Source organism: Nerophis ophidion, linkage group LG08 (genome assembly GCF_033978795.1).
Source record: "Nerophis ophidion isolate RoL-2023_Sa linkage group LG08, RoL_Noph_v1.0, whole genome shotgun sequence".
Lineage (NCBI taxonomy): Eukaryota > Metazoa > Chordata > Actinopteri > Syngnathiformes > Syngnathidae > Nerophis > Nerophis ophidion.
Window position 1 is genome coordinate 12,318,329 of NC_084618.1, and position 12,266 is coordinate 12,330,594.

Genomic DNA, 12,266 nt, shown 5'->3' on the forward strand with positions numbered 1-12,266 from the left:
CCAAAAATTTTTTGTAAAAATAACATTGGTAGATGTTCCACTGTAAATACGGCACATGAGCCAAGCCTGCAGTTTTTAAAAAAATGTTTTAATGTACATATATTTTTATCAAAAAAAATTTCCCACAGACTTTTCAGTCACGTCCGTATCCTCTCTGCAACTCCTGTTCCCGGCCGCTTACTGTTAAAGACAACAGATGATTAGATTAATACACACCACCTGATAAAAATCGAATCACCTGCCAGCTGTGTCTCGCCGTCAGCACCATGGACAGAGGCGGTGACCTTTGCTCCTGCATTTAGTGCTAGCCATATCTCTCTCCACAGTACAGTTTTACAGTAATGCACTGTAAAAAAACAACTGTATATTTTACGTTTAAAAAAAAAACTATAACTGGAAGCTCGGTGGCCAGAATTTTTCTGCAAAAATAATATTGGTACAGTTTTACAATTTACAGTAATGCACTGTAAAAACCAACTGTAGATTTTACGTTAAAACAATAAAACTGGAAGCTCAGTTGCCAGAATTTTACTGTAAAAATATTATTGGTACAGTTATACAATTTACAGTAATGCACTGTAAAAATCAACTGCAGATTTTACGTTAAAAAACAACTAAAACTGGAAGCTCAGTTGCCAGAATTTTATAGTAAAAATAATGTTGGTACAGTTTGCCCGCCGTCTGATCGTGCTCTGTCCTTAGCACCATGGACAGAGGTGGTGACCTTTGCTCCTGCATTTAGTGCTAGCCATATCTCCCTCCACAGTACAGTTTTACAGTAATGCACTGTAAAAAACAACTGTATATTTTACATTTAAAAAAAAAATTATAACTGGAAGCTCGGTTGCCAGAATTTTTCTGCAAAAATAATATTGGTACAGTTTTACAATTTACAGTAATGCACTGTAAAAACCAAATGTAGATTTTACGTGAAAAAAAATACAACTGGAAGCTCAGTTGACAGAATTTTACTGTAAAAATATTATTGGTACAGTTATACAATTTACAGTAATGCACTGTAAAAATCAACTGCAGATTTTACGTTAAAAAACAACTAAAACTGGAAGCTCAGTTGCCAGAATTTTATAGTAAAAATAATGTTGGTACAGTTTGCCCGCCGCCTGATCGTGCTCTGTCCTTAGCACCATGGACAGAGGCGGTGACCTTTGCTCCTGCAGGAAGTGCTAGCCATATCTCCCTCCACAGTACAGTTTTACAGTAATGCACTGTAAAAAACAACTGTATATTCTACGTTTAAAAAAAAAATTATAACTGGAAGCTCGGTGGCCAGAATTTTTCTGTAAAAATAATATTGGTACAGATTTACAATTTACAGTAATGCACTGTAAAAACCAACTGTAGATTTACGTTAAAAAATAAATAAAACTGAGAGCTCAGTTGCCAGAATTTTTCTGTAAAAATCATACTGGTACAGTTTTACACTTTACAGTAATGCACTGTAAAAACAACTGTAGATTTTACGTGAAAAACAAGAAAACCCTGGCAGCTCAGTCGCCAGAATTTTACTGTAAGAATAACATTGATAAAATTTGTCAATTTACAGTAATACACCTTGAAAAATGAGGGTTAATTTTACGGTTAGAAATTGCCACGGTTTTACTGTAGAAGTAACAGTGGTAGGGTTTTTCTATCACTGTCTATTTTACTGTGAAAAAATGGTGACTCGATTTCCAGATTTTTACCGTTAAAGGAAAAAATGGTACTGTATTCAACTGACAGTAACGCGCCGATAAAGTATAATTAATAGATTTTTCGCAAATAGAAACCCAACTAAAACTGGAAGCTCAGTTGCCAGAATTTTTATGTAAAAATAATACCGGTACCGTTTTTTTACAATTTACAGTAATGCACTGTAAAGATGATGGTAGATTTTACGCTTGAAAAAAAACAAAAACCTGGCAGCTCACTTGCCAGAATTAAAAATGACCCAAAAATTTTACTTAAAAACTACCAGTGCTACCATTTTTACCATTAAAAATGTCCACAAATTTTACTTAAAAACTAACATTGCTACCATTTTTCCCATTAAAAATGACCCTAAATTGTACTTAAAAACTACAAGTGCTACCATTTTTCCCATTAAAAATGACTGAAAATTTTACCTAAAAACTAACAGTGCTACCATTTTCCCCATTAAAAATTACCCTAAATTTTGCTTAAAAACAAAAAGTGCTACCATTTTTACCATTAAAAAATACCTGAAATTTTACTTAAAAACTAACAGTGCTACCATTTTTCCCATTAAAAATTACCCTAAATTTTACCTAAAAACTAAAAGTTCTACCATTTTTACCATTAAAAAATACCTTAAATTGTACCTAAAAACAGACAGTGCTACCATTTTTACCATTAAAAAAAAAAACTTAAATTTTACCTAAAAACTAACTGTGCTACCATTTTTCCCATTAAAGTACCCTAAATTTTACCTAAAAACTAAAAGTGCTACCATTTTTACATTAAAAAATACTTTAAATGTTACCTAAAAACTAAGTTCTACCATTTTTTCCATTAAAAATTACCCTAAATTTTACTTAAAAACTAAAAGTGCTACCATTTTTACCATTAAAAAAAAAACTTAAATTTTACCTAAAAACTAACTGTGCTACCATTTTTCCCATTAAAGTACCCTAAATTTTACCTAAAAACTAAAAGTGCTACCATTTTTACATTAAAAAATACTTTAAATGTTACCTAAAAACTAAGTTCTACCATTTTTTCCATTAAAAATTACCCTAAATTTTACTTAAAAACTAAAAGTGCTACCATTTTTACCATTAAAAAAATACCTTGAATTTTACCTAAAAACTAACAGTGCTAACATTTTTACCATGAAATATGACCCCAAATTTTACTTAAAAACTAACAGTGCTACCATTTTTACCATTAAAAGCGATCCAAAATTTTACTTAAAAACTAACAGTGCTTCCATTGTTCCCATTTAAATTACCCCAAATTTTACTTAAAAACTAACAGTGCTACTATTTTTCCCATTTAAAAATGACCCTAAATGTTACTTAAAAACTAACAGTGCCACCATTTTTACCATTAAATATGTCCTGAAATTTTTCCGAAAAACTAATAGTGCTAGCATATTTACCATTAAGAAAATACCTTAAATTTTACCTAAAAACTAAAAGTGCTACCATTTTTCCCATAAAAATCACCCAAAATTGTACTTACAAACTAACTCTGCTACCATTTTTCCCATTAAAAATGACCCAAAATTTTACTTAAAAACTAACATTGCTACCATTTTTCCTAATATAAATTACCCTAAATTTTACTTAAAAACTAACATTGCTACCATTTTTCCTAACATAAATGACCCTAAATCTTACTTAAAAACATAAGTGCTACCATTTTTCCCATTAAAAATGACCCAAAATTTCACTTAAAAACTAACAGTGCTACCATTTTTACCATTAAATATGTCCTGAAATTTTACCTAAAAACTAACAGTGCTACCATTTTCCCCATTAAAAATTACCCTAAATTTGACTTAAAAACCAACATTGCTACAATTTTTCCCATTTAAAATGACCCTAAATTTTACTTAAAAACACAAGTGCTACCATTTTTCCCATTAAAAACTACCCAAAATTTTACTTAAAAACTAACAGTGCTACCATTTTTACCATTGAAAAAAAATACCTTAAATTTTACCTAAAAACTAACAGTGCTAGCATTTTTCCCATTAAAATCACCCTAAATTTTACTTAAAAACTACAAGTTCTACCATTTTTACCATTGAAAAAAAATACCTTAAATTTTACCTAAAAACTGACAGTGCTACCATTTTTCCCATTAAAATCACCCTAAATTTTACTTAAAAACTACAAGTTCTACAATTTTTCCCATAAAAATGACCCAAAATGTTACTTAAAAACTAACAGTGCTACCAATTTTACCGTTAAAAAAATACCTTTAATTTTACCTAAAAACTAACAGTGCTACCATTTTTCCCATTAAAATCACCCTAAATTTTACTTAAAAACTACAAGTTCTACCATTTTTCCCATAAAAATGACCCAAAATTTTACTTAAAAACTAACAGTGCTACCATTTTTTCCATTAAAAATGACCCACAATTTTACTTAAAAACTAAAAGTGCTACCATTTTTACCAATAAAAACGATCCAAAATTTTACTTAAAAACTAACAGTGCTACCATTTTTACCAAAAATTAAATTTGACCTAGAAACTAACAGTGCTACCATTTTTTCCATTAAAAAAGACCCAAAATTACACTTAAAAACAAAAAGTGCTACCATTTTTACCATTAAAAAATACCTTAAATTTTACCTAAAAACTAACAGTGCTACCATTTTGACCATTAAAAATTACCCTAAATTTTACTTAAAATCTAAAACTGCTACCATTTTTCCCATTAAAAATTACCCTGAATTTGACCTAAAAACTAACAGTGCTACCAATTTGACCATTAAAAATTACCCTAAATTTTACTTAAAAACTAACAGTGCTACCATTTTTCACAATAAAAACTACCCTTGACTTTACTTTTAAATTCTGGCGATTGAGCTGCCAAGTGTTTTGTAAAATTTCTATAAAATCTACGACATTTTGTTTTCAGAGTGTATGATTGTTAGCATTTGATGAACTACGAGCATAAACAAATATTGCATCTCCTGGGTTTTGCAGATGGTGGTCCTGATGGACCCCATGGAGGACCCGGACGACGTCCTGCGGGCCAACCGCTCCAGGGAGAAGACGTACGTGTTCGACGTGGCCTTCGACTACCTGGCCAGTCAGGTGCGTCTACAACACCTCAACTTTTAGTCTTTTTTAAGCCCTAGGATTAAAATGTTGAAATGCGATGTTTGCTGTGCAGGAGGAAGTGTATCGAGCCACCACCAAGGGCCTGATCGAGGGCCTCATATCAGGCTACAACGCCACCGTCTTCGCCTACGGACCAACGGGTTAGTCCTTGAAGTCACCACAGTTGTTCTTGTGTTCACATATAGGATGGATGCACACTGTATGTACAGCATTACTTTTTACTGTAAAATACACCACTGTACTCAAACACATCAACCAATTAAGTGGATGGATGAATGGATGAATGCATGTTGCCAGTAGAGAATTAAGTGGATGGATGGATGGATGCGTGTTGCAAGTAGAGAATTAAGTGGATGAATGGATGAATGCGTGTTGCCAGTAGAGAATTAAGTGGATGAATGGATGGATGGATGGATGGATGGATGGATGCGTGTTGCAAGTAGAGAATTAAGTGGATGAATGGATGGATGAATGCGTGTTGCGAGTAGAGAATTAAGTGGATGGATGAATGCGTGTTGCAAGTAGAGAATTAAGTGGATGGATGAATGCGTGTTGCGAGTAGAGAATTAAGTGGATGGATGGATGGATGCGTGTTGCAAGTAGAGAATTAAGTGGATGGATGGATGAATGCGTGGTGCCAGTAGATAATTAAGTGGATGGATGGATGGATGGATGGATGGCTGAATGCGTGTTGCAAGTAGAGAATTAAGTGGATGGATGGATGGATGAATGCGTGTTGCCAGTAGAGAATTAAGTGGATGGATGGATGGATGGATGCGTGTTGCAAGTAGAGAATTAAGTGGATGGATGGATGAATGCGTGGTGCCAGTAGAGAATTAAGTGGATGGATGGATGGATGGATGGATGGATGGATGGATGGATGAATGCGTGTTGCAAGTAGAGAATTAAGTGGATGGATGGATGGATGAATGCGTGTTGCAAGTAGAGAATTAAGTGGATGGATGGACGGCTGAATGCGTGTTGCAAGTAGAGAATTAAGTGGATGGATGGATGGATGAATGCGTGTTGCGAGTAGAGAATTAAGTGGATGGATGAATGCGTGTTGCCAGTAGAGAATTAAGTGAATGGATGAATGCGTGTTGCCAGTAGAGAATTAAGTGAATGGATGAATGCGTGTTGCAAGTAGAGAATTAAGTGAATGGATGAATGCGTGTTGCAAGTAGAGAATTAAGTGGATGGATGAATGCGTGTTGCCAGTAGAGAATTAAGTGAATGGATGAATGCGTGTTGCAAGTAGAGAATTAAGTGGATGGATGAATGCGTGTTGCCAGTAGAGAATTAAGTGAATGGATGAATGCGTGTTGCAAGTAGAGAATTAAGTGGATGGATGGATGAATGAACATTTGGAGTGAGTAGAGAATTAAGTGGATGGATGAATGCGTGTTGCGAGTAGAGAATTAAGTGAATGGATGAATGCGTGTTGCAAGTAGAGAATTAAGTGGATGGATGAATGCGTGTTGCCAGTAGAGAATTAAGTGAATGGATGAATGCGTGTTGCGAGTAGAGAATTAAGTGGATGGATGAATGCGTGTTGCCAGTAGAGAATTAAGTGGATGGATGAATGCGTGTTGCCAGTAGAGAATTAAGTGAATGGATGAATGCGTGTTGCAAGTAGAGAATTAAGTGGATGGATGAATGCGTGTTGCCAGTAGAGAATTAAGTGAATGGATGAATGCGTGTTGCAAGTAGAGAATGAAGTGGATGGATGGATGGATGAACATTTGGAGTGAGTAGAGAATTAAGTGGATGGATGAATGCGTGTTGCAAGTAGAGAATTAAGCTAGTTTAGCGGCTGGATTAGCAATTAGCATGCGTGCCCCCGCTTGTTCCGACTCGACACAATTCGCAGTTTTCATACATTTTCACGGAAATTGTCCGATACTGATGGATAAAGACCGATGGATAGATAATGATAGGTAGATACCGGTGGATAGATGCGATGGATAGATACTGATGTATAGACACTGATGGATAGATACTGATAGATAGATAGATAAACACTGATGTATAGATACTGATCAATAGATACTGATAGATAGTGATGGATGGATACCAATAGATAGATACTGATGTATAGATACTGATGGATAGATATACTGATAGATTCTGATGGATAGATATTGATGGATAGATATTACTGATAGATACTGATGGACAGATACCAATAGATGGATACTGACATATAGATACTGATAGATACTGATGGATGTGATACCGATGTATAGATACTGACGGATGGATACTGATAGATAGATATACTGATAGATACTGATGGACAGATACCAAGAGATAGATACTGATGTATAGATAGATAATGATAGATACTGATGGATAGATACTGATGGATGGATACTGATGGATAGATATACTGATAGATACTGATGGATAGATACTAATGGATAAAAACCGATGATGGATACTGATGGATAGATACTGATAGATACTGATGGATGGATACTGATAGATAGATACTGATGTGTAGATACCGATGGATAGATACCGATAGATAGATACCGATGGATAGATACTGACCGATAGATAGATATTGATGGATAGATACTGATGGATAGATACCGATGGATGGATACCGATGGATGGATACTGATGGATAGATACTGATAGATTTTGACGGATAGATACTTATTGATGGATACTGATGGATAGATACCGATGGATAGATACTGATGGATGGATACTGATAGATTGATACTGATAGATACTGATGGATAGATACTGATGGATAGATACTGATGTATGGATACTGATGGATAGAAACTGATAGATACTGTTGTAAAGATACTGATAGATACCGATGGATAGATACCGATGGATGGATACTGATACATGAATACTGATGGATAGATAATGATAGATGGATACTGATGGATAGATACTGATGAATAGATACTGATGGATAGATACCGATGGATAGATACTACTGATAGATGGATACCAATGAATAGATACTGATGGATGGATACTGATGTATAGATATTGATGTATAGATACTGATAGATTCTGATGGATAGATACTTATAGATAGATACTGATGGATGGATACTGATGGATGGATACTGATAGATTGATACTGATAGATACTGATGGATAGATACTGATGGATAAATACTGATGGATGGATACTGATGTATGGATACTGATGGATAGAAACTGATAGATACAGTTGTAAAGATACTGATAGATACCGATGGATAGATACCGATGGATAGGTACTGATACATGGATACTGATGGATAGATAATGATAGATGGATACCGATGGATGGATACTGATGAATAGATACTGATGGATAGATACCGATGGATAGATACTACTGATAGATGGATACCAATGAATAGATACTGATGGATGGATACTGATGTATAGATATTGATGTATAGATACTGATAGATTCTGATGGATAGATACTTATAGATAGATACTGATGGATGGATACTGATGGATGGATACTGATAGATTGATACTGATAGATACTGATGGATAGATACTGATGGATAAATACAGATGGATAGATACTGATATATGGATACTGATGGATAGAAACTGATAGATACAGTTGTAAAGATACTGATAGATACTGATGGATAGATACCGATGGATAGGTACTGATACATGGATACTGATGGATAGATAATGATAGATGGATACCGATGGATGGATACTGATGAATAGATACTGATGGATAGATACCGATGGATAGATACTACTGATAGATGGATACCAATGAATAGATACTGATGGATGGATACTGATGTATAGATATTGATGTATAGATACTGATAGATGGATACTGATGGATGGATACTGATACATAGATACTGATGGATGGATACCGATGAATAGATACTGATGCATAGATACTGATGGATAGATACTGATAGATGGATACCAATGGATAGATACTGATGCATAGATACTGATAGATAGATACTGATGGATAGATACTGATAAATACTGATGTATAGATACTGATACATACCGATGGATAGATACTGATGGATGGATACCGATGAATAGGTACTGATGGATGGATACCGATGGATAGATACCGATGGATAGATACCGATGGATAGATACTGATGGATGGATACCGATGAATAGATACTGATGAATAGATACTGATGAATAGATACCGATGAATAGATACCGTGTTGTTTGCAGGTTGTGGGAAGACGTACACGATGCTGGGGACCGACAAGGAGCCCGGCATCTACGTCCGCACCTTGAACGAACTCTTCAGAGCCATCGAGGAGACCAGCGATGACATGATGTACAGTGTGTCCATGTCCTACCTGGAGGTCCCTACTCTCTTCTTATCCATTTTTCTTTTTCTGACTAATGACCTCCGCCTAACAGAATACAAAGATTTGCAAATGCTTTTCAACCGATATTCAATTGAATAGACTGCAAAGACAAGATATTTAACGTTCAAACTGGTAAACTTTGTTATTTTTTGCAAACATTAGCTCATTTGGAATATGAGGCGTGCAACATGTTTCCAAAAAAGCTGGCACAAGTGGCAAAAAAGACTGAGAAAGTTGAGGAATGCTCATCAAACACTTATTTGGAACGTCCCACAGGTGAATGGGCTGACTGGGAAATTGTACAACATTTTCTCAACCAGCTATTGCAAGGAATTTAGGGATTTCACCATCCACGGTCTGTAATATCATCAAAAGGTTCAGAGAATCTGGATCCCTCAGGCGGTACTGCAGCAAAAAGCGACATCCGTGTGTAAAGGATATCACCACATAGGCTTAAAGACACTTCAGAAAACCACTGTCAGCAACTACAGTTGGTCTCTACATCTGTACGTGCAAGTTAAAACTCTACTATGCAATAACCGCAGCCATTTATCAACAACACCCAGAAACTTCCATGGGCTTGATGCAAAGTGGAAAAGTGTTCTTTGGTCTGACGAGTCCACATTTCAAATTGTTTTTGGAAACTGTGGACGTCATGTCCTCCGGAACAAAGAGGAAAATAACCATCCGGACAGTTCTATCAATCAATCAATCAATGTTTACTTATATAGCCCTAAATCACTAGTGTCTCAAAGGGCTGCACAAACCACTACGACATCCTCGGTAGGCCCACATAAGGGCAAGGAAAACTCACACCCAGTGGGACGTCGGTGACAATGATGACTATGAGAGCCTTGGAGAGGAGGGAAGCAATGGATGTCGAGCGGGTCTAACATGATACTGTGAAAGTTCAATCCATAATGGATCCAACACAGTCGCGAGAGTCCAGTCCAAAGCGGATCCAACACAGCAGCGAGAGTCCCGTTCACAGCGGAGCCAGCAGGAAACCATCCCAAGCGGAGGCGGATCAGCAGCGCAGAGATGTCCCCAGCCGATACACAGGCAAGCAGTACATGGCCACCGGATCGGACCGGACCCCCTCCACAAGGGAAAGTGGGACATAGAAGAAAAAGAAAAGAAACGGCAGATCAACTGGTCTAAAAAGGGAGTCTATTTAAAGGCTAGAGTATACAAATGAGTTTTAAGGTGAGACTTAAATGCTTCTAGGCACAAAGTTTAAAAGCTAGCATCTGTGATGGTATGGGGGTGCATTAGTGCCCAAGGCATGGGTAACTTACACATCTGTGAAGGCACCATTAATGCTGAAAGGTACATACAGGTTTTGGAGCAACATATGTTGCCATCCAAGCAACGATAGCATGGACGCCCCTGCTTATTTCAGCAAGACGACAGCAAGCAATGTGTTAAAACAGCGTGGCTTCGTAGTAAAAGAGTGCAGGTACTATACTGGCCTACCTGTAGTCCAGACCTGTCTCCCATTGAACATGTGTGGTGCAATATGAAGCATAAAATACCAGAACAGAGACCCCGGACTGTTGAACGACACAAGCAAGAATGGGAAAGAATTCCACCTGGAAAGCTTCAAAAATGTGTCTCCTCAGTTCCCAAACCTTTACTGAGTGTAGTTAAAAGGAAAGGCCATGTAACACAGTGGTAAAAATGCCTCTGTGACAACTTTGTTGCAATGTGTTGCTGCAATTAAATTCAAAGTGAATGATTATTTGCAATAAAACCTAAGTTTCTCAGTGTGAACATATGCAGTCATTGGTACTTTAATTTTAGTGAATTAGTGAAGTGAATTAGATTTATATAGCGCTTTTTCCTCAAGTGACTCAAAGCGCTTTACGTAGTGAAACCCAATATCTAAGTTACAATTAAACCAGTGTGGGGTGGCACTGGGAGCAGGTGGGTAAAGTGCCTTGCCCAAGGACACAACGGCAGTTACTAAGATGGCGGAAGCGGGGATCGAACCTGCATCCCTCAAGTTGCTGGCACGGCTGCTCTACCAACCAAGCTATACCCCCCGGGAATTTTAACTTTAAAACTCTACAATGCAAAGCCTAAAGCCATTTATCAACAACACCCGGTAACGCCACCAGCTTCCGCTGGGCCCGAGCTCATCCAAGATGGATGGATACAGCCTCGTCAATTGAATATAAATTGAAAAGGATTTGCAAATCATTGCATTCTCTTCTTATTTACCATTTATGTATCATGTAGGGAAGACCTCTTTCTCTCTGTGTATGTGTGTGTGTTTATGTCTTTTTGGGAAATATTACAAAGTGTCTTAAATATGTCAACAATTCATAATAACATTGATTTTAATCCATTATTATTTTTTGAGAAATTATAGTTTTTGTTGTTGTTGTTTTTTTTAAAGGTTTTTTTTTAATTTGTGTTACGCCTTTTCGGCAAAGAAAATATATATATATTTTTTTGGGGGGGCAAAACACAAAAAATGCTATATTTCCCCCCCCCAAAAAACATGTTAAAGTGTAATATTTGATGTGAAGTATCTGTAGTTTTAAATATGTCAATAATTAATAATTATATTGATTATAATACACTTTATTTTTTTGAGAAATTTAATTTTTTGTTTTGTTTTTGTTTTTTTTGTTTTTTAAAAGTCCTACTGAAAAAGTGTTAAACATAACTTATGTATTATTCGTATTATTATTATTATTATTATTATTATTAATTTTACTCTTAACATTTAAAACTCCAAATTGACTTCAGATCTATTAATCAATTATATATATAATTTCAATTATATATACTTTTTTTATGGCAAAAGCACAAAAAATTCAATTTTTTCCCCCGAAAAAATGTCAAAGTGTAGTATTTGATGTGAAGTATTTGGAGTTTTAAATATGTCAATCATTCATAACAACATTGATTTTAATACATTATTATTTTTTGAGAAATTATACTATTTCTTTTGTTTAGTTTTTTTTTGGTTTGGTTTTTAAAGGTCCCACTAAAAAAGTGTTAAAAATAACTCATTTATTTATTTTACTTTTAACTCTTCAATATATATGTATATATATATATATATATATATATATATATATATATATATATATA

The 12,266-nt window shown here is 35.4% G+C and overlaps 1 protein-coding gene across 1 annotated transcript in view; it reads left to right on the forward strand.

Annotated features, from left to right (window-relative positions):
• kif19 (kinesin family member 19) overlaps positions 1–12,266 on the forward strand; it is a 59,367-nt gene that overhangs the window by 35,627 nt on the left and 11,474 nt on the right. The window contains exons 3-5 of the mRNA XM_061907685.1: positions 4,681–4,791; positions 4,871–4,958; positions 9,019–9,155. Coding sequence (XP_061763669.1) covers positions 4,681–4,791; positions 4,871–4,958; positions 9,019–9,155 — 336 coding nt within the window. The remainder of the gene's footprint in view (positions 1–4,680; positions 4,792–4,870; positions 4,959–9,018; positions 9,156–12,266) is intronic.